At 40.6% G+C, this 23,193-nt stretch overlaps 1 protein-coding gene across 4 annotated transcripts in view; it reads left to right on the forward strand.

Moving 5' to 3' along the window:
• Ntrk3 (neurotrophic receptor tyrosine kinase 3) overlaps positions 1-4,963 on the forward strand; it is a 375,670-nt gene extending 370,707 nt beyond the window's left edge. For all 4 annotated transcript variants that reach the window (XM_052160417.1, XM_052160425.1, XM_052160432.1 and 1 more), the window contains one exon: positions 4,778-4,963. In XM_052160417.1, the coding sequence (XP_052016377.1) occupies positions 4,778-4,963 (186 nt within the window). The remainder of the gene's footprint in view (positions 1-4,777) is intronic.
• The last annotated feature ends 18,230 nt before the right edge of the window (positions 4,964-23,193 follow it).

Here is a 23,193-nt window from a genome sequence, read left to right on the forward strand (position 1 = left end):
AATGGGCTCAGGTTAGTTGGCTCTGTGGGTCTTCTTGTGGTGTGATTGACACCTCTGGTTCCCTTAATTCCTCCCCCAACTCTTCCACAAGATTCTATAAGCTCTACCTGATGTCTGACCATGGTTCTTTGTATTTGTTTTCATCAGCTGCTAGATAAAGCCCCTCAGATGACAGTTGCACTAGACATGTGTTTGTAAGCCTAGCAGAGTATCATCAATAGTGTCAGAGACTGGCTCTCTCCAATGAGATGGGTCTCAAGTTGGGACAGTCATTGGTTGTCTATTCCCTTCAATCTCTGCTCCATCTTTATCTCTCTGCACATGTTGGCAAGACAAATTTTGGGTCAGAGGTTTTGCAGTAGGTTGGTGTTTCCTTCTCTCTACTGGAAGTTCTGTCTAGCTGCAGAAGGTGGCTTCATATTTCCTACTGCTAGAAGTCTCAGCTAGGGTCACCCCCATATCCTCCCAGGAGCATCCCCATCCTAGGTCTCTGACTTATCCCAGAGATGCTCCCCAACCACCAATGATTTCCCTTCTCTCTCCCAGCCCTCTCATCCCTATCTCCCTACACCTGATTCCCACCCCTGTTCCCCCTCCCAACCCCCTCTCCCACCCAGTTCCCTCTCTTTATCCATTTTCAATGTCTATTTTATTTTCCCTTCTGAGTGAGATTCAAGAATCCTTCCCTGGGCTCTCCTCAATTTTTACCTTGTGTCTGTGGATTATAGCATGGTTATCCTGTACTTTATGATTAATATCCACTTATAAGTGAGTCCATGGATGTCTTCCTGGGTCTGAGTTACCTCACTCAGGATAATGTTTTCTAGTTCCACGCATTTGACGAGACATTTCTTTATATAGTGGTGTCTTATTATGCAGGTACTCAATGGGGCCTGAACTCATTTCCCAATGTAAAAGAATATTTTACGAACTTGAAGAAGAAGGAAAAAGTGTATGTAGAAGCTATTGCTATTATGATTTTTTATTTAAATTAGTATTGTTTTCCTGATGGATGGGACACATACATTTGCAAATACAAAGAGATGCATGTGAATTTATATGTATGCAAATACACACATGCATGCATCTGTGCACAATCTCCATGGTATTTGGTAGTTAAAGAAAGAAAATATCATGGATTGGATGTGTTGCTGTTGTTAGCATAATCTTTTTTTAAACTTTTTATCTCCTAAAAAAAAAAAACAAACTTTTTATCTCCTATTATATCCCATCTACCATTTACCCCCCTCCTTGCCTTCCCACCAGTCTCCTACCCCAGCCTTCCTTCAGAAAAAGAGCAGGCTTCCAGGGCCATCAACTAAACATAGCATAACAAGCTACAATACAGCTAGGCACATACCTTCACATCAAGACTGAAGAAGGCAAGCTAGTAGAAGGAACAGGGTCCCCCAAATAGGCAAAAGAGTCTGGGACAATCCCACTGTTAGGAATCTCACAAGAACACCAGATTACTCAGCCATAACATATATGCAGAGGATCTAGGAATCTCTTCATGGATACAAAAACTGGCTAGAGCAGCTAATGGGATGCTCCTGGTCTCTTCTAAGATACTGTTGCAGAGTCCTACCCTTGAAGACTAACTTTCTTCTGTCAACCATGCCCCTTGCCCTACCCATAGCAGCAGCTAAGTACTGGCAGTAACTGATGATGGCTTTAGCAGTGGGAGTTTATGGTCTGGGTTGTTCTGCTATAGAGATGATACTGGATACCTTTGATCTAAGCATAGGCAGAAGCTATTGCAGTTTGAAGTGAATCATTCTGCCTGAATGGGGAAGGAAGAGAGGTGAGAATTGTGAGAACTCTGAGACCAAATGGTAAACGCAAGCACCTGAAGACTTATTACGTTGGCAATGAAATGACCCCAGTATGCCATCACAGACTCCATGGTGAGTGTGAAAAGAAGAGGGCTGGCACAGTTAAGGTATCCGGATCAGAGTGATCTGAGATGGCCCAGAGAAAGCACTGTTCTGCAGGGTATTGAGATAGAGAGGGTGAGGGAACAGAAGATGACAAGAAGAAGAGAGGAAGAGAGGGGATTCTTACCCCATAAAATACATGCTAAAAGGGAAGAAAACTGAAACATTTGCTCAAATACAAGACCCCACAAAACATTATTCTTTTAATCATCATAAACAATCTTCAAATGTGGAAACTGAAGTTAGAGGCAACCTGCTTGAAATCGCAGTGTGATAAAGTTAGAGAGAAGTTAAAACATATGGGGAAGCTAAATGAAGTTTTAGAAAATGTGCATGTTTCAGTTTCAGTAGGGAAATTCTTGGCATTCCAGAAGAGCCCAAGTTAACATTATGAGTTGATAGAATGTAGTGTCCTGGATGACATCTTGGAATAGCACAGGACAGGAGGTTAAAAACTAAAGTCATGTGGATAAACCATCTCACTTGGCTAATGTTGTATTAACCAACTGTAGTATGTAATTTCTCATAGCAGGGAAATGACAGGTCATAATGGGAACCATATATAATTTTCTCAATTTTTTTAAACAAAACTTTTTTTTAATAAACAAAGTTCATTTCCTTGCTATTGTGAATATTGCAGCCATAACCATGCCTCTGTGGTAGAGTACAGGTCCTTTAGGTGTATGTCTGCACTTAGCAGTGCGGCTGAACCATAAAGTAGCACCACTTTTTTTTTTTTAGCTTTTTGAGAAACCTCTATGCTCAGTTCAAGCACAGCCTACAACGTCTGTAAGTATGTGTACACATGAGAGTGAGTGGGGGACTCAGTTACGAAACTAGAAGTGGGGTGGTGGGAAGAGAAAAGGAGGCATTGGGGAAATCTGGGGGAGGGACCATGGGACACTGAGACATGAGAGCAGAAAATGTGGTGTGGCAGTGGTAGAGATAAACAAAGTGGTATTGGAGAGAAGGGCAGAAAAGGGAGAGGATAAGAAAAATCAAATAAAACCAAAACGCTATAGAGAAACTTAATGCTGCACTTGCTAATTAGAAAACTAAAATCTGATGTTAAAATTAAGGAAAAGATTGGAGAAATAGGGTCACACAGTGGGAATACATCCAAAGTACATTTCACTTGTATTAAAATGTTCTTATGTAACCTAATATTGTGTGGAACGGATTCATACTAGTGGGAAAGTAAATACTTGTTTTTAAATGTGCCTGGACTTGGGGTACAGATAAGTTGTACAAAAATTGCCTATTCTTGAGGTTCTACATTCAGTTCCCAGTATTTCAAAGAAAACGTCTTTGAGGAATTGAAACTGAATTGCAAAGGACATACATGAGTCCCCGGCACCTTGCAGCCATTCTTGTAGTAACAGTAAATTTTGTATTACTGCATTTGGTTCTTCTGGGACTCCTTGTCCTTACAGACAAGGATGATGATATCCCCTGAGGGTAACTGACTTGCACTGGCTGGCCATCCAGGCAGTGGTGAATCTAGCAGCTCACAAAGAACTATGAGCAACTGAGGAAAACTGGGAGCAGAAAAGGGTAGCTTTCCCAGGGAAGACCACAAACTGTGTGCAATGGTCCTACTTTTAAGTAATGTTTTATGAACTAAGGAGGTTATGTTTAGAGATATATAATATAGGCATATACATATATGCATACAATAAAAGAAAGAAAGAGAGAGAGAGAAAGAAGGAAAGAAAGAAAGAACAATTAAATGAAAGAAGCAACCATGAGTTTGAATGAGATTTGGGGAGGGATTTATGGGAGTTTTGGAGGGAGCAAAGGGAAGGGAGAAATGTTGTAATTATAGTATAATCTCAAAAATAATGTTAAAAATGTAAATCTATAAAGTACTTTTCTAAAAAAAAATCTGAAAATAAACAAGACAAACAATTTATTGTACAAAGGAAGTTAGACCTTGCGTAGAAAAGGGTCTTATGCTCAGAGGCAAGTAGGAAGGTTTGTACAGAAGCTGTGGCTGGGAGAAGAACTTGCTATGAATGGAAACCAGTGGCTGAGGAATGGATCAGTCCGTTGCTTTAAGAGCATGGGGATGGAGTTCAGATCCTCAGAACCCACATATACAGTCCTGAGCAGACATGGCAGCTGCCTGAAGTCTAAATCCTGGGATGGCAGGGACAGCTGGCTACAGGAGAAGCTGAAATGAGCGAGTTCCAGGTTTAAAGAGAGATTCTGCCTCAATAAAGACTGGTATTCAAGCACAGAAGATACACAACTTCAACTGTGGGCTTCTACACCCATGCATATACACATACATGCCCATCTACCCACACATGTAAACCCATGCAAACACATGCACACACACATTCACAATTAAAGTAATTAGGAATTAATGGGAGGCAGGTGTGCAGAGAATAGACAGACAGAGTTCTGTAAGGGCTTTTCAAGATCATGGAGGCCATGAGGTAGAGGAATGATGGTCAGGACCCAATTTCTACCACAAGGTGAGAGAGGAATGAACCCAGGCAGCCCCTGTGGCAACCAGGACTGCAGAAGTTGGAAGCACATGGGAAGCGTAGCTGTGTGGATTCAGGGTTCATGTGTCCTGGTCCAGCAGGCCCAGCATGAAGAGTGGCAGTGGGTAAGACCCACCCACACTGCTCACCACCTCTGCACCCTCTGCTCGGGAGGAGAAGAAAACCTAGGCTGCTCTCTAACCGGACTTCTGCCTGTATGTGCTCTGCCTTCTCCGAAGCTCTTCTGATGAGTAGAGTTCACATCTTTGGCTAGGCAGAAGACCCAGGACCAAGGATGGGCTTTGAATCAACTTCTGGCTATAACTTCTTTTATTCTTGCTCTTTCAGGTCATTGAATGCATCACCCAAGGCCGTGTCTTGGAGAGACCCCGAGTCTGCCCAAAAGAAGTATATGATGTCATGCTGGGATGCTGGCAGAGGGAACCACAACAGCGGCTGAATATTAAGGAGATCTACAAAATCCTCCATGCTTTGGGGAAGGCCACCCCAATCTACCTGGACATTCTTGGCTAGTGGTGACTGGTGGCCAAGCATTTATACTCTGTTGCCTCCTCTCTCCCTGCCTCATCTCCTCTTTTTCCTCATCTCAACTCCTTCTTCCTTCCATCTTTGACGGAAATGAACATCTTCATATAAACTCAAGTGCCTGCTACACATACAACACTGAATTTAAACAAAACAAAACAAAACAAAAAAACAAAAGAAAGAAACCCTGTAAGGCAGTTTGACATATATATTTATATATATATATAACTATCTATCTATCTATATCTACAGAGAATTGCCTTCTCTAATACACAGAGAAGCTGCTGATACAGAAAATCGTAAGACATTAATAACTGAAAAAAATTTAAATATTATTATTAACACAAATGAAATTCCCTTGACTTAAGCTGTGGCCCATGCTTTTTCAGGTCTGGCTTTTCGGAGATCTTAGTCTTGACCCAGCAGAGAAAGAGGCTGGGAGGAGGCAGGGTGGCACACGATTTTCCGTGCGCAAGCATGACCTATTGACAGTGTCTGACAAGGAAACAATTCTGAAGTCCAGGCCCTGTGGAATCATCTCTGGTCTGCCTTTATCTTTGCCTCCGCTCTCTTACCCCCTTTCCTCCTCTTTGGGACAATTTTCTAATTTGTCCGTTCTATAAAGTATATAATCCTGACTCTTTTGGAAATCAATGACGACACCTACGGGTAAATACTGAACAGATACCAACACCAGACCACACTAAGCCATCCATGGTCGGGTAACCACCAAACAAGAAAGGGCAGGGGACTCTGGAGAGAGCTAGCCCCACCCTTCCGGATGTAAATCACACTCAAGATCCTTACTAGGTTTGAAGAGTTTCATTCTCTGAACTTGAAGAACTGGACTTGGTGGATTAAAGAACCGAAGAAGTACAGCTGAAGTCCGAGTCCTACCAAGGCACTGCCGCTCAGTTCATTTTCCCATCGCTGGGAGGACTCTTGGCCTGTCCTTTCATTTTCAGGCCCTTGGGGAGCTTGGAGGTTATGTATCCTCATTCTCTGCTGACATCCACTAATGTGGACACAGCAGGCTTCAGGGCTCTGGTAGCAGGAAACTTAGTTTCTCGTAGGTAATAATTAGGCATCTCCCTTGGGTCGTATTTCTTAACTTGCTTCCCCCATATCCTGAGGTTCTATCAAGTCCTGAGTAATCTGCACTGCCAGGGAAGGAATCCAGGTGAGAACCTAAGGCATGTGCATTGCAAGGAGCCAGGCACTGGCACTGGCAAAAGCCAGCAGAGAAGAATCTACTTGGCACCTGTGCTGAGTCCTTGACATTCTCCTCACATTTTCAGCCCTTGGAAGGATTGATGCATCTGCCTTTGAGCTGTTGTGAAAAGGCAGAGACTGAGAAATCGCTTTGTGGGCTGGGTGTCGGGGGAGGGGCTGCAGCTTCTCTGGAAGATGTCCACTGAGTGGCCTATGCCGCACACTTGGCATCTTAATGAGGACCAAGTTCTGACCCAGAGTGAGAATGAAGCATCTGGGCTGGGGCCGGGCCCCCTCGGTCCCAGCATCAGGGATCACTGCCTTCCCTACTGTGTACCAGGAGGACTGCAAAAGTGAAGCTCTCTGGACAGTTCCCCTACACAACAATAAAACCGCTCCAGGGAACCAAGAGCCTGGCTGCGCAGACCTGTCTTGCTGGGGAAGAGGGGATGCTGTGCTCTCCCTAGGGTACCTGTCTCTCCACGTCATCTCAAGCACAGAGCTACCTAACAGACTGACAGTTTCTTATCAGAAGCTCCCAGGAGCCATTGACTAACCTTCCTCTCCTTGCCAGCTGCAGGAAGTCTACAGCCTGGATACCCTGGCCAGTGAAGGCAGCTGAAGTAGGGCAACTCTGTGACAGGTTTAGAACTGGATTATGGGGTTGTGGTTTTGCTTTATTTTTTTAAAGACCAACACATGTTTTTATTCAAATAGAAAAGAGCTGTGCTCAGATTGTAGCCATGGTTGGGATTCAGGGATCAGCAGGCTGCTCAGCTGGACTGGGGAGGGAGCTGGGCTAACTGGGATTTCAGAGTGGAACTTCTTACTATACTAGATACCTGGCCCCTGAGTAGGGGAAAGCTCTTTGGATTGATCCCTTCAAAAGAACCCTTTGCTATCCTATGGTAATTACTTCTCTTATTACTCCTTGAATTGGTCCAGCACCTGAGGCTTTTGGTCTCTGCAAGAGATATGAATGCTGGGTGGAAGTTTCTATTTAGGTTTTAATCTGAAAATCTGAATAACTAGCAGGTAGGCATTCAGGCAGGGGCATAGAGGGACCTGTGAGAAACCTGTTGTCTAGTTAGAAGTGATGTTCCAAGATCTTTCCTTCCCCAAAACAATCTCTTAAGGCTTTTTGTTTTGGAAAGAAGTGGATAACTGAAGGCATTTATAGCCCTAATGGGACAGTTAGGAGAAAAGACAAGACTGAACTTACTCATGTGTCCTTCGTTAGTTCCATGAAAGTCCACATTGGCATCAGGGTCACCTTCTCTCTGTGTCCTCCATTATTAGCTGCCTGTGTCATAGTAGGAGAGAGAGGGCGGTGGAGATAAGAGGGGAACTGAATGGACCCAACCTTCTTACTATCCTGGCATCCTCTCTGTGTAGAAAGGATTTTACATGTGAACCCTGGAAGGTGGAGAAGGGGTTTGAGGTGCTTTGGAGGGTAAGGAAAAGAACAGGCTTTGGACAGTGAAGTGTATTCTAGCGCTCTGGGGTGTGCAGGGCGTCTCACTTCTTGCCACTCTCTCACTGTATCGTGTTTTCCTTATGTGCCCTCATCCTATTCTAGTTCTGAATTCTTAGCTTCTATCAGCACTGAGTCACTCCTATTACTTTTTTTCTGAGAATCACTCTGGAATACCTAGAAATCCTCCTTTGGCATCACGTGGGCTGAAAGAGGTTGTCTCTGGGGACATGCTGTACTTAGGTTGAGATTGGTTCCACTAAGTCGATCCTCTTCTTCACCTTTGTCACAACATGTGAAGAGTCTAAAGTGTCTCAGGCTACTTTAGGCCAGGGTAAGGGAGCATTTTGTCTCATTCCCTACCCTAGCTTTTTCCTAGACTGGAAAATTGTTATTGGTGGTTTATTTATTTACTTATTTATTTATTTATTTTAAAAGACTCTAGTGTGGTCCAGAGGGTCTAGAATTAACATCCCGTCAGCCCGTGGAGCCGCTGCCAATGGTTCCATACCACTGTCTACATAAACAGACTATACTTTCAAAGAGCATGCCACATTAACTTAGTACTTAGCTTGAGGTCAACATCACTACGAATGCTTGTGAATGTTCCAGGGACCCCATGCTTAACTCTGTGTCCTATTACTGTCACCTGGGCCCATCCTGAACTGACAAAGAGTGACTTTAACGTCCACTGTAGAAGAGGGTGTCATGGACAAGGGTCCTCTTAGTTAGTTGCTTTGAACACAAACTTGAAGGTCCTTTCTGATTATATCTCTGAACTGTGAGTGGTTGTCAGGGTAACTAAGCCTCTCTAGTCAATACACAAAGGAGTTTGGGCTTCCTCCACTCAGCAAATCATGTACAAGTTATCCCCAGAGAAAACTTTTCATTGGAGATGAAGATCCTCCATTTTTCTGGGATTTAACTGAACAGTGCTGTCCATCTCTGGTGATACACTAGTGCAGTACTTCTGGTGCTAAATACTACAGAAGCCACTACCCACAGAAGAGCTTTAATACAGAAGTGAGAGTGAATCAACTGTACTGGAAGAACATTGCATACATCAGAAAGGCCGCTGAGAACCCTACCTTAGTGCTTGGATACTCATGGGATTTGGGTTAAATCAGCATCGCTTAGATTATCAGTCTTCCCACACAAGACCTAAGACATTAGAATAGTGGCATCCTAAGGGCCTATTTCTATTTGAGTCCCATTGACTTCTATATTCTAAGGTTGTTTTCTAGAAATGAGAGATGACATGAAAAGTAGGGAGGGAAAGGAAGAAAAGTTACTGTTGATAAAACCTAGGCATAATCAGTGCCTGGTGTGTTTGAGGGACCCTGGATCTATGTACACAAGTCAGGAAATTAATATTTACATTCTTCAAGAGAAACCACCATTCTATTCTAGTCATCTTCCCCACTGCACATGTCCATATTGGCAGAAACTAGTCTGCCATATGGAGATAGTCCCACCTACCTCCCATGCAAGTTCAGTAGTAATCTGAACCCTGTGTCAGAAACCAAGAGATTCTGTATATGTCCTTGCTTTTCCTGAGCTCTTTTACATTCAAGAATAGACTAGTGGCACATTTGCTTCCCTTTTTTGAATCAAACAACAACAGTATAATCTTTACACTCACCCAAGACTTTTAATCTTATGCAATACTTTGCTTACTAGGGAGCATAGAATATTTGTGGATTATCAGTCAATGAATCGACATTTAAGCAGTCCTGCGAGTTACCAAACATCTCTGGAGTGTCTAAGTGTAAGCTTTCGTTGGGCAGCAGCTTGCTAACATGCACAAGGTATTTCTACCTTAGAGCAAAAAATGTCAGCTTGAGCTCAGATCCTATGAGCTGTAGTCCTTCACTATGGTTTTATTTTTTTTCAAGATTTGTCTTACTTTGTACCAAATAAATTGTTTCAACTAGAACTTAATAGGGCTGAAAGGGTTAATTCAAAGTTTGGTCATCAATATTAAAACATCAGTTTGGACTTCAGAACCTATTTGGGGATTGCTTGAACCACAAGGAAACATTTCTTTGCAGCTCTAGACATATTGTATATTCTTTCTATCCATTGGATGGTCATAGTTTGAGAGAAGTCTCCCTGGCATCAGCAAATCAGTTGTGGTTTGGGATTCTTTTGGCACCTTATGTTTCTCCTGGATGAGAAATGTAGAGGTGGATTGGCCTCAGAGATATTGAGAAAGATCCCAAACTGTTATAAAGTTTGATGATTTGCTTTTCCCTACATTAAATTATATTGACAATAGCATCTGAGCTTCTCAGCGTCATCATTCCTAGCATTTGCTAACACATCACACAGAAGCACATTCTACTTACACTTTGTTTAGGATTTGGTATTGAAGGTATCAGCACTGCAGGTGCAATCTCTCCTAGGAGGGCCATAGCAGAAAGAATCTGAGAGGATATTAATTGGCCACTCTATCTGATAGGTACTGGTGATGAAGGTGGAGGTGGTGACTTTTGTGTGAACACACTGGGTATTAGGCATCTTACCCTGCACCTGGGCTGTCCTACCCAGGGCCCTGAATCTTGGCTTCTGACAAGGTTTTGGTTTGTCTGGTACATTATCTCTAAGCACTTGTGTGTGTGTGTGTGTGTGTGTGTGTGTGTGTGCAACAGGTTTCTCATGTATCATCAGAGGGACCTTTCTGCAGAGATGTAGGCTCTGCCCGAGAGAACTTTGAACACTTTTTTTTTTGTTTTCTTTGTTGTTAGCAATATTAAATTGCATAACATCATGACTTTTAATATAATGTTTTAAAATATGTGAGTACTTGGAGTTTCTCTCCAAAGTCATAAAATTTACATTGCACTTCCTGTGAGCAGCTAGGTTCCAACTTCAAAACAAGGCCTGATTTGATATTTGCCATAAGAATGATGTCTTAAACTAGCAAAAACAGTAAGAAAAGTTTTCTTCTTTTAGAGGCAAGAGAGTAAATTCTATTAACTTTGTCCCCTGTCCATCCAGGAATATACTGGAGCATCAAGGTCCAAGCTCAGAGCTCTCAAGAGATTTATAGTCCATAAAGTAGATGTGTCTAATAGAAGGTGGATTGAGATAACACAGAAGATGAGGGTCCTGCTAAGCTCCTCCCCCCTGAGAAGTTTCCAGGCATTTAGGTATTGCTTTCATTTAGTATCTCTGAGACGATTCAGTCTCTTCTCATTTAAGGTTGTCAGGAATTTAGACTTGCTTTTTGCAGGGATGAGGGTGGTGTGAGAGTACAGCTAGGCTCTGTGTAGTCTAGCATCCTCTGGATGCAGCACTTCTCAAAGGACTGAAAAAAATCACATGCTCAAATCCTAGTCTGGTATTTATGATTTCATTAAAAAAAAAAACATCCATAGGAGTGATACTTTAAAAAGTAAGTTTATATGCTCTGAAGTAGTATGGCCTCTCAATTCCTCCTGTCTCTATTTAAAAGCTGCCTGACACTTACCTGCTGCCCTTGAATCTACTCTTGGAGAGGGAGAGTAAGCCTGGTCCAAATGTCATGACTTCTGCTACCAGAAGGAGAGGAGTACATTTCAGTAAAAATTTTCTTCTCTCTAATTTTTCATTTTCCCCATTCCCTTGGTTCACATTCTCTGGCTTCCATGGGACAGGTCTGGCTTTTTAAAGTCTGCGAAAGTCTTAATACAAGGTGAATCCCAGGACCACAAACAGTTTGGACTTCAAATAGTGAGAAAATTGGCACTGAATGATTCGGCACACAAAGCAGAAAACTTTCATTTCCTGCAGGCAGGAGGAATTGACTGTTATATTAAGACTTCTGAAGGATCCCTGCCCTAGAGTAATTTCAGTGCTGTCAGACAATGTTGACATCTAGATTAACCTCTGTGCACTAAATTTGACTGCACAGCTCATTGAGATGCATGTGGTGTGTCCCTGTAAATCCCATCTGAAACCCTTGGTGGCCCGCCCACAGCAACTCCCTCTCCTGTCTCCACCTACTGGTCTCACAGTCCAGGAACTTTTAGCCTACTGGAGCAAAGGCACAGTGGCTGGGGTATGACACCCAAAATGGGAGCTTCGACCTTTCTGTGAGCATGAGAGTGCCTTGAGCCAAGTTTGCTGCTTGGTCAGAGTGGCAATGTTTGCCACTGTATTGCTACCCCTGTGCCCCAAGGAGGAGACTGCAAATAAGCCACTCCAATGATGACAAACCATTTCACAGTACATCTCAAAGTGAAATGGTCTGCAGAGGAGCTAAGACTCAGTGTAGGTCCATCTGTCTGCTTCCATTCTTCCAAGGTTTCAAGAGTACAGCAGATGCAACAAGGTCATGACTGCAGATGAGGTGGGTGGGGCCTGATGGCTAGAAGGGCTTCTCCTCTATACAAGTGTTTTCTTTAATCCTTTAAAGAAAGGCAACCCTGACTTCTACTTTCCTGACTGGGATAACAAATACCACAACCCTCTAATATTTTGACCCTTTAATACATTTCCTCATGTTGGGGCGACCCCCAACCATAAACTTTTTTCATTGCTGCTTCATAACTCATTTTGCTACTGTCATCAATCATACTAGAAATATGCAGGATAGTCTTAGGTGACCCCTGTAAAAAGTCTTAATCCCCAAGGGGGTTGTAGCCCACAGGTTGAGAACCACTACTTTAAGCACTAGTTTATTGACTTTCTTTGTGGGAAGAATTGTGATACTGCAATCTCATAGGCAGATGAAATCTCTTAGACAAGATGGCAAGCATCAAAAAAGTACATATGTGCATCTCATGCATCAAAAGGGACCCTTAGCTTGGCTTCAGCCACCTCCAGACCCTTAAAAGCTACTCAACATAATCATGGACATTTAAAAGAAAACATATCTCAGAATTTTAGAATGATCTGCCCAAGTCTGAAGAATAAATTTTGCTGCATTGTTCTTGAAACTGATTCCCTTTCAAATTATTTTTCCATCTTTGCTTGTTTGGTGTAAGTGGTAGGAATCTCTTTGTATATTCTTAGATATTTCTTTAGGAGAATTGAAAGTTTTTAGCCAAGGACATTGTGTTTATTGACTGAGAAAATAGATTTCTGGGATGAGTAATACAGCAGTTACACAGGGGCAATCTTGATGACTTTATTTAAAAGCAATTATCAGAGTTGTAGTCTATCTACATCCTCATGCTGATATAAAACAAATCATATTCATTCTTTTGTTATTTATGATATTTATTCACTTTTGCATATAAGCAAGTACATGCATGCAAATTCCTGGGTAATACTATTGTCTATAGAGCACAGTGCCCCATTTGTGTCGCTTTCACTAATCTACGTGTGTCTGTGCAAATGAGTGCCCCACACCTGTGGTTTCCTCACTGTTGCTTGTCATTATTTATATTAGCAGCACAACACCTATGACTATCTGCATTGTAATTTATTTACAAAGTTAAGGCTCTTTTGATGGAGGGAATCCCCCCTCCAAGTTTCTTACATTGTTTCTTATAAAGGTAGGACTTCTCCTTATCTTTTTTTCAAGGTACAAAACTAGACTGAGATCTGCTTCTCTTTTTTTCTAATTAATTTTATGGGGAAAGGGGTAGCAGATTCATCACAAATATTATGTTTGAAGATGGGGGTAAACCAGTGGAAGCAGATTACTGCATTAAACATGGATATTAAATCCCAGTGCTCTGACTGAACTGTGACATCATATCCTTGGGACACAAGAGTAGATCTAGGCTAGAAGCTAGGAGGCTGGGATACAGGGCACTTGGATGGGTAATGGAATGTCATCATCCCTTAGCTGAAAGGAGACAAACAAGTTGCATATTGTGCTCTTTTTCAAACAGCAGTGATGGAAAGGCCACTCAGTTCTAATCCATTGCTGAGATTAGTTACCGACAAGGTATGCCATATTAGGTTTTCCCTGAGTGCACATTTGCAGAATTCCTATTCTAAAGGGCCAGGTCTGTTGTTTAATATGTTCAGTTGTTTCTCAATCCCATCTCTCTCTGAACTCCAAATCCTATCTGCTCGCAGCTCTCTACCCCACCTCTTCTATGCCAGACTGTATTCTCTAAAAAGTAGAGGAAAGTCTGAGCTGATCCTCTTTTTAACCTGAGTATGTTGTGGTTTATTCTGGGTTTCCGCAGAAAGAAACAAACCACTCTTCCAGCCACCCCTCAGTCTCTTTCCAGCTCCCTGGACCAAATCATTAGTGCCTCATTAGCACCCCATCAGTTTACTTTTGCACAGGAGACTCTGGTACAACAGGCCTACTATAAGTCCCCCAGCCTGTCTTTTTGAAGTTGTCTCATCCTTATGACTTGGTTATGAAAGGCAAGCCTTCCTTTAAATGTGTTTTCCTTCACATTTCTTTCTTGTTTCCCAGCTTCTGAATGTCCTGGTAAATAACAAAGTAAAGTTTTGCTTTTTTTTTTTTTTTTTCCTAGTCTGCTCTGTACAGGAGCATGCCTTTTCATGTCTAAGAACTTTCTGTGTTAGCCAAGGTTTACCCATTCTTGGGACAGTTAAAAGAGTAAATCAGAGTTGGTAGAAGTGGTCTTTATGTTAATTGTACTAGAAAGGACTGCATGTTAAGAAATGGACTTATTGAACATGCCATGGAATGGTGATGGAGAAGACGGTCAACTGAGGAGCCAGGAGATTAAACCTTCTATTCCACAAATTATTTCATAGCTCCTGATGCTTTAACTATGCCAGCAATGGTACTTACAGATGCAAATAGCAACACCCAGTAGTCAAATTAAATCCATTGAATTTAACACAGCCACTTATTAAAAAAAACAAAATAAAACAGAAACAAAAGACAAAACCTCGAAACCAAACAAACAAACAATCTCTTTCTTCTGGAGGATGGAGACATGCTCAGAGATTAGGAACACTGGCTTCAGTTCCAGATGACCTGGGTGTGATTCCCAGGACTCACAAGAAAGCTCACTGCCATCTGTAAATCTTGTTCCAGGAGATCTGACAACCTCTTCCAACCTCCACAGCCACCGAACCTGAAAGTGGTACTGAGGCAAACGTACAAGCAATATTCTCACATACATTAAAAACTGTCATTTCTCCTTTCTATCTCTAGACAGTATAAAAGTGGGTGGGATTGCTTTGTTTCCCAAAGGGTTTTTTTTTTTTTTTGTCTGTTTGTTTGTTTGCATTTCCTTAGGAAAGAGTTGATGGGCTACTCTAATGACTGTCAGTCGGGACCTGGTAAGACATGGAAACTGAGGGAGCAATGGATATAAAAGGTAGCCTTCTTGTGAGCTTTTCTTTTTTTCTGGTCAGTCTTTTTTTTTCTATAAACACTCTCCTAAAGAGTATCCTGACTGTCACAGGGGAGTATCATGAGTGATAGTGTCAGCCCTTGATGGTGTCCCCAAGTTCCTATGGTAGGAAAAGTCTACTCCTTGGGTAGCGAGTGCTGCTCGTGATGTCAGGAATTTTGAATTGTGTTGTGTTTGAGGTAAACTTTCCTTTTTTTCTCCCATGTCTGCTCTCTAGAGTTAGTCATTAACATTTTCCTACTTTAAATTACTGTTGCATATACTGTGATAGAAAATATCTTATATTTGTACCAGAAGAAAGGGATATTTTTCCCACTTAGAAGGAATGACTGGTAGATTTCATTTTCTGGCATGGAATGCTGAACATCTTGAAGTCAAATAGCATCTCTTCTGCTTCAACTCTTTACCGCTAATTGCTACTTTGAAGATGGTCTGTAGATTTTAGAATAATGCCTGAAAAAGTAAGACTGTGTGATGCTTCCTCTTTAAATTGAGTGTTAAAAATGAACTTGCAGGGATCATGGAAGTGCTAATGATCTTGAAGCTTTCTAGGGACTGTGCTCCACCCAAGGAGAAGACAGGGATAATCAAAATATGGAGAGAACTATCATTGTGATGACCAAATGTCAGGCCTCATTTTCAATGGCCCCAGAGCACAACAGAGTTGGTTCCAGAGGGACTCTTTCTGAGGAACGTGACAATAAATCCGAAGGCAAGATTGCCAAGGTTACAGCAGTGAAGTAATTTACAGTCCCTAAAAATGTCCCAGGTGTTTGTGATGCCAAGTACTGTTTTAAGTTCTTTGCCATAAAAGCTACTTGGAAAGTGAAATCTTTTGAATGTTATTTCCCTTCAATTTCCAAGTAGCATCAGGTGTGATATGTCTGACAAAATGTTGTCTGTGTGCTGTAACAGGATTTTGTCCACTCTTGAGAGAAAGCAGAATAAAACCGAGTACTGAGAATCCTGAGAAACTCATAAATGTTTCAGTCAAGTTCAGAAGATCACAGCTTCTTTTTTGTTTTGACCTTGGGCTCAGTGTTTGTTTTTCTGATACAAGAAAACAGCAGCAGTATTCTAGACCTCTGTCTGAGTGACTTTTCCCCTGTAGTTGTCTGCCAGGAAGAAAGCATCCCAGCTTTTTTGCTAGGAGAATCCAAATTGGGGTATGCTTGTAAATTGTGGTGTGAAATTGCAGAAAGCAAGCTGGTTCAGGGTGATGTTTCCTAATTCTCTCTGATAACCTTGAGGGCATGAGCTTTTCCAAACATTGCTAAGGCATGCTTAGAACAAGCAATTTCATCGTGTTCCTTCCTATAGACATGACTGATAAATTAAGGATCTCAGAGGTATCATTTGAGAAGTAAATCGCTGACTATGGAAAGTTTGAGCTGACATGCTAACAGGGACAGTAAGAACTCACTTTGATACTTGTTTTCATCCCCTTCTCTGAAAGTTTAGCCTTTTGGGGGGGTATTGGAATATTTCCTCTCTAAGGCTTGCAAAGATTTATTATAGTTCATGTCTAAAAGCAAAAGTTCTCTGGAGCCTATTGGGCTTGGAGGTAACCCTAAACGGCCCATGTTATTTTTCTGAGACTGGTTCCATAGTAACTGAAGTCTTCCTGATTATGTGTTTGGACCTTGGTAGGTTGAAAGAGATCTGTCAAATTAAAAATGAAAGAAAGCAAGTTGGGACAAGAAAATTCTGACTAAATAAGAAAGAAAAAGCATCAGTGCTATTTTGACAGCAGACAGCCGGGTACTATTCAGCAAAGAAGTACAAAATACATTCTATTTTCAAGATGAGTTTTATTTTGGTGTGTGTGTGTGTGTGTGTGTGTGTGTGTGCATTCATGCACACATGTAATGGCATGTGGCTCTGTAGGTGGAAAGCTGTTGTTTATAGATTTGGATTTCTTCTCAAGCACAGTAAAAGCTCTGCTTAGTCTCTTAAGATGTGACAATAAAATTAGGGCTAGAAAGGAATAAAGGCCCATGTTTCGGAACAAGGTGAAATAGTTCCCAAATATTTCCTTCTGAAATCTTCAGTCATAGCAAATCAAATCAACCTCATATTTGTTATTGATACCAGTGCAAAAAAAAAGTTTGCAATACACCTGCAGACCCTAGTGTTCTACATGTTTGTGGGCCTCGTTGATGAAGGAATGGAATCTTTAATTCATGCCAGGAACTTTGCCAACAGGGCTGAATAATGAGGCAGCTTAGACAGTTTCGAGTAAGCTAGCTACCCCATGTAGATTTTGGCAAGGCCTTAATTCTTTCTCACAGGTATTAAGGTTGCTTCTGAGCTATTTTTTGCTTCAAATGATATTTAAAGAAAAGACTTTTGGAATACAGTCTGAGATATTTCAGCTAATGTTAGCCTCTGTAAAAGACGATTTAGTTTCACAGGTAGTTTTTTTTTGCTTTGCCCATCACAGAAGTGTAAATTCTACTGTGACTAAGCTATCTGTTTTCAGCACCAGGGACAGCAACCACTTCCCTCATCTGGGGTCTACTCTTGAAATTAGATTTCCAGACAGGGAAGAACAGATTTTTCCATCATTTCCTACCCACAGAGGCTCATTTTGGAAGGTTTTACTCTTAAATTTAGGTGCTTGTATATTTAATTTTCACAATTCAAGAGTTACTGCTCTAGTTGGTGATATGAAACTTGGAGAGTGGAGTCTAAGAATGAGACAGACTAAAGTCTTATATAATAGCCACTTTCTTTAAACCACTAGACAACTTATGTTAAGTAAGGCCATGAGCAAATTTCACACGAATTTAGGCTGTATACAGTAATAAGGACTATCCATGCTTGTAAACACCTTTGAATAATTGAATTAAACACCAATGTATAACCTTAAGCAAACCTACTCTTATTTATTACACCTGGTAGGGGCAACAACCCATACTATGGAGAAACAGAGGCCACAAAACTCTTACTTATTTTCTTTGAGCTATCTCATAAAGATTTATTCATGAACCATGTTTCAACATCCAGAAATGGCCTTTATCCCTGCCCCGAAGCCTGGTGTAGCAGTTTCTGCCATATTTTTGACCTGCTCAAAAATTATAGACAGCCACAGCCAGGTTTCTTAGCACAGAGATGGTAAAGACACTGAGATATTATTGATGGGAATGCTTAGGGACAGGAGCCTCTTTTTATTAGACACTCTTGACTTTCAAACTCCTATAAGGAATACTGCTCACTGACAATCACTTTTTAAAAAATATGCATAGTGTTCACAATCTATAAGGCAATGGTTGATTGGTGTGCATGCAGAGGCAGTAATTCACAGTGATAGAGATGAAGGTATGAACTTTGTGGACAGAGAAGGCCCCTAATAATGCTGTCCAGACATGTTGGAAACTTGTGGAAGAATACTATTTGAATCTTGGCATCTACTTTTTAACCTTGAGTGCTGTTCAACAGCTGTTTTTGCCTTAAACAATCATAGTCAGATTGGAAATAGATCCTCTTGGCTTTCCTCAGGCAGTTCAAAATGGACACTGGGAAAATGAGAGCAACAGAAGCACATGCCACTATGCTTTGTGATCATCCAGTTTTCCTATAGCACAAAAATTCCTAGGTTTCACCTCAGAGGCAGTGCAATCTTCTCTTATTTACTTGGAACCCTCTTTGGGGCCCTCTTCAAAATGGTAACTGAATACCAGCTGTTTCCACATCCTCGTCCTCCTCCTCCTCCTTCTCTTCTTTCTTCTTCTTCTTCTTCTTCTTCTTCTTCTTCTTCTTCTTCTTCTTCTTCTTCTTCTTCTTCTTCTTCTTCTTCTTCTTCTTCTTCTTCTTCTCCTTCTTCTTCTTCTTCTTCTCAGATGTTACACAAACTCCATTTTGGCTGTCTCCAAATTATCTGAGTCCTGATTAATCTCTCATTCTTTCCATCCCCCCTTTCTTTTCTCTGTCCCTTACACACCCTTCTTACACCCTCATTATTACTTATAATAATCCATAGCATTAATGATGAGAGACCATGTAGCATTCCTTTTAAGGATAGAGAAGTAATAGAAGCAGGCTGGAGTTAGATTTCAGAGGAACAAGCTCAACACAACTCACCTTGGGATGGCTCTGAGGAGGAACACATTGCTCTCTTTTCCTTGCCTTCTTAAACAGGCTCATGTATGCCCACGCTTGTCACACAAAAGGGACCATAGCATGCATTTCTCTGGGTGGCTTTCATGAACACACAGTGAGCACATCAAATAGCCTCAACTAGGATCTGTTAAGACAGGAGAACTTTGCTTTCATAGAATAGAAAAGGTATTTACAGAAAAGACTATGAGCTGCAGAAGACCCTCATAAGAATATTTTCTTCAAAACAATAAAAAAAAAAAGCTACAAATTCATGATTCACAGAACACATGACCCTCTGGCAAGTGCAAAAGTGGTCTGAAATGAGACAGAGAGTAGGCACCTGTGATGCCCAAGGTTGAATGGAACAGAACTAAGCCCCAGCAAGGTTCTTGTACTTTTTCTGGAAAAAAAAATCTTAAATGTCAAGGGCACATTTAGCTCTGCCTCTTTAGAGGTAAGCTCAGTGCTACTTCTGGGTTCTTAAGACAAGTGCCCTGTAAACACCAAAGTCTTGTATTTTCTACTCTCAGCCAGCATTGGCTGTCCTGAGTAGGATGTTTTTCCCTTCCTTAAGTGAAAGGGTCTTGTTTCAGGAGAAGTGTCCTTTAAACATCCAGCTAAAACTGGAGGTAATTTTTTGCATGAATGGCTTTTTACAGCTAGGTCTAAAGCAGAACAAAACTTGTATTAAACTAAGTGCTACTTTACATATCTTATTTCAAGGGAAATGAAGGATTTATTGCCGTGTAAATGATATACACTGATTTCTTTCCTACTGGACATTACATGTCCCTTTATCTTTAGGCTGATGTTGTGCAGCAAACTTTCAGTATCTGGAAAATCAGCTGGTACCTACTTCAGAGCACTAGCAGGACATTTTATTCCCAGAGAGGAATTTTGCAAATGAAGTTTAGGTGCTGATGCAACTGATTTCCATCCGCCATCCCTAAGCTTTCTGTACTAAATATCTGTGAAGTGATTATATCTTGTCTGATCCTGTGTGTTTGTGTATATTTCCTAATGTTGGTATAATTATAGTGGCAATCTGAAGGATTATTTTTATTTATGGCAACTGCTGAACAATGATGAATGTGGCATAGGGCGGGGGACACATGATATATGTACACAGCAGTATTGGGGCCAAGCAAATATACTTATGAGTTTGGGGTGAGCATCAATATAGCTTGGCTTGAGGGATATTCCAAGATGGGTAGAGTATTTCCAAATTATTGTTATTTGCTACAGAACTTGAAGAAGCAGAGCTGGGATATGCTCACCCAGATCTTTGGTTATTTATGTAAATCCCAACTGACCAATAGTCCATCTTTATTTTAACAAAACTATTCTTTCATGATGCTCACTGTTTTATCCCACAGGCTACTTGGAAGTACTGATCATGCCTGCTTCCCATGATTGGATTCCCAAGCTGATAATGGGAATTCACCAAGCACAGACTGTGGTGTTACATACACTAGGATTAACTCATAGTACCCCTTCTTTAAGAAGTTATTCCTTTCATTATTTTCCTTTCTCATAGATTAATTCCACTGTCTATGCTAACTTTATTTAGATGTGTGTAAGTATTGAAGAATCGATCTAATTAAAATGATGACTGTGTTTGCCTTTGGAGAACAGGTTCATAGTCTTATGTAAAATTCTTCCAGAAACGTATCTTTTATGAAACAGAGCAAAATCAAACTAGAACAGAACCAAGAGTAACTTAATAAAATGGCAAGATAGCCCCAGGGTAGAAAGATGTGTCCTCAGTTGACATGAAGAGTTGTATTGGAAAGGCAAGTACCCACCCACTCTTCTCTTCCCACCTGCCTCCCTTCCTCCTCAACCACAGAAGAAAACAGAAACTTATTTTTTTAAAACTGTATTAATAATTTATGTTTAATACAAAAGGATGATTTAATGGTATCACCAAAGGTCATTTCTTTCATTGTACATGTCCTTCACTCTCCACCCCATATATTCGTCCCATTCTTCACCCTCACTTCCATACCAAGGCAAATGTGTGTCTTCATCAAACTCTATGGGTGTTGGAGTTACATGTGGGGGTAGAGATTTAACACCTTGACACTAACAAAGACCAACCTTTCTTCACTTCCAAGTGACAATTATTACAAGAAGGAAAACTCTTTTCCTGGTTTTTGTTTAAAATCATTTTATACATATATATGTATATATGTGTGTGTATGTATGGACATATGTATGTATATGCACATGTACATGTATATATGTATATATCCATCTCAGTATAAATATATCATATGTGAGAGTTGTAAATATTCCTTGGTCATGCATCTGTCTTCTTCATGGTATCATATCTTCAATGTTATGTTAACGACTCCATTTATTGATTGATGAGATCATGTGTAGACCTGTATCTTCCTGACATAGTTTATGTAGAGTCTCTTCTCAAATAAAGAATAAAACAACAATGCCTTTGGTTTATTTGGATTTATTGTGTTGAGTTTAAAGGTAATCTGAGGTTTGAGTATGTCTGAATATGAGCAAACACCATAGCAACAAACATCATCTTGAAAGCTTCCCCCCTCGTATGTTGATATAATATGAACATTGGATTGGGACCAGTTTTTAGAGAGCTACATACATGCCTTCATGAGTTGAGTCAGGGCACAAGGAAAGGGTTGAATCCCAGTAGCTTTCTTGGTCATGACGGGGTCCTGTTTTAGTTTTACTTTGCAGTATATTCAGTATCTCTTTGAAAGTCACTGAAGTTACCAATGTGAGATAAAATATATTCTCATACTTCTTCTTACCCCAAAGATTTTATGATTCTTTTTTACATAATTACTTGGTGATATATCAAGACCTATTTTCAGTAACATCTTTAAAAGGAATTGATGGGTTGTGGGAGAATGGGTGTGAAGGAGTGGTGCTGAAACCACTGAAAATAATTCCATTGACCAGAGTTCAACAGAGATGGAACAAATTGGATGGAAATGTTTCTCTATATTGCTACCACTCACATTTTGGAGTAGTAATAATTTTTTATATGTGGAAAGCTGCCCTTTTCTCATGTGATATTGTTATAAGTGCATTTTTATTAGAAGCATTAATGACCATCCCCTTCAGTGCTAAGTGTGTGCTGATCAGAAGTGTCTCTATACATTGCTAAATGCTCCCTATGGTGGTGAGGATTGACTGACCTAAGAGGCAGTGGTTTAACTGTTAGTTCTTATTTATGATTAATTCCTTATTTAAAAATCAAGGGATAGAATCTAGGGAATGTGTGAGTACTGTTAAACTCCAGCTCTTCTCAGTCATTGCTTGGTCATACCTCTGGGCAAACTCACCTCATTTCTTTAAGCATAGCATCCATCAAAGGCCATTGCCAAGAATCCATTTGTGTTCTGTATTTTGATTTTGGCTAGCAAGAAAATTGTCTTCCTTATTTACATGTATCAAATTTACTTAAACGTAGATTATCTGTCCATGCCACTTAACAAAACAAAACTAATAAACAAGTGTAAGTAGTATATGGTTAATACCTTAGGGCCAGTAATGAAGACAGGCAAATTTCATTTCAAGCTTCTGTCCCTGTGAAAGATTCTGTTGCATCAAAGAGATATAATGTGCTTTTTTTAAAAAAATTATTCTGTCACATTTTCACCTATCATCACTAACACATCATCACTTAAATTATAGGGTCATAAATATAACCCTTTGCTCACTTTGGAGATACTTTGCCAGTAAATAAGCTCCTTTCAATGAGTAACTTGAACTTGGATTAAGCTTGTTCAGTTAAAGACCTTTTTTTTTTTTTAAAATACAGAAATGTGAGCATAGTGTTTGTTTAAATAACATTTAATGATCTGAGTTGAATTCCACATTCTTCACTGTCTGGATTAACATTTAAAAGATTACCATTAAGTTGCCCTTGAACCTTGTTGATGAATACACTCAGTATCCAAAATCCTGAACAATCTGCTGACAGGGGAGGGATGAGGGCAGCCCTTATTGTCATGGAATGTAACTGAGGTGCATTGAGAGGTGACTTTCTGACCTATAAGTGGGATCATAAACCTTTACCTTCAGGCATATTCCTTATGTGATGGCCTCTACGACCTCAGGACTCTATTTGCTGTCTACTTTGGAATCATAAACCAAGGATCTGA

The sequence above is a fragment of the Apodemus sylvaticus genome, chromosome 1 (genome assembly GCF_947179515.1).
Source record: "Apodemus sylvaticus chromosome 1, mApoSyl1.1, whole genome shotgun sequence".
NCBI lineage: Eukaryota > Metazoa > Chordata > Mammalia > Rodentia > Muridae > Apodemus > Apodemus sylvaticus.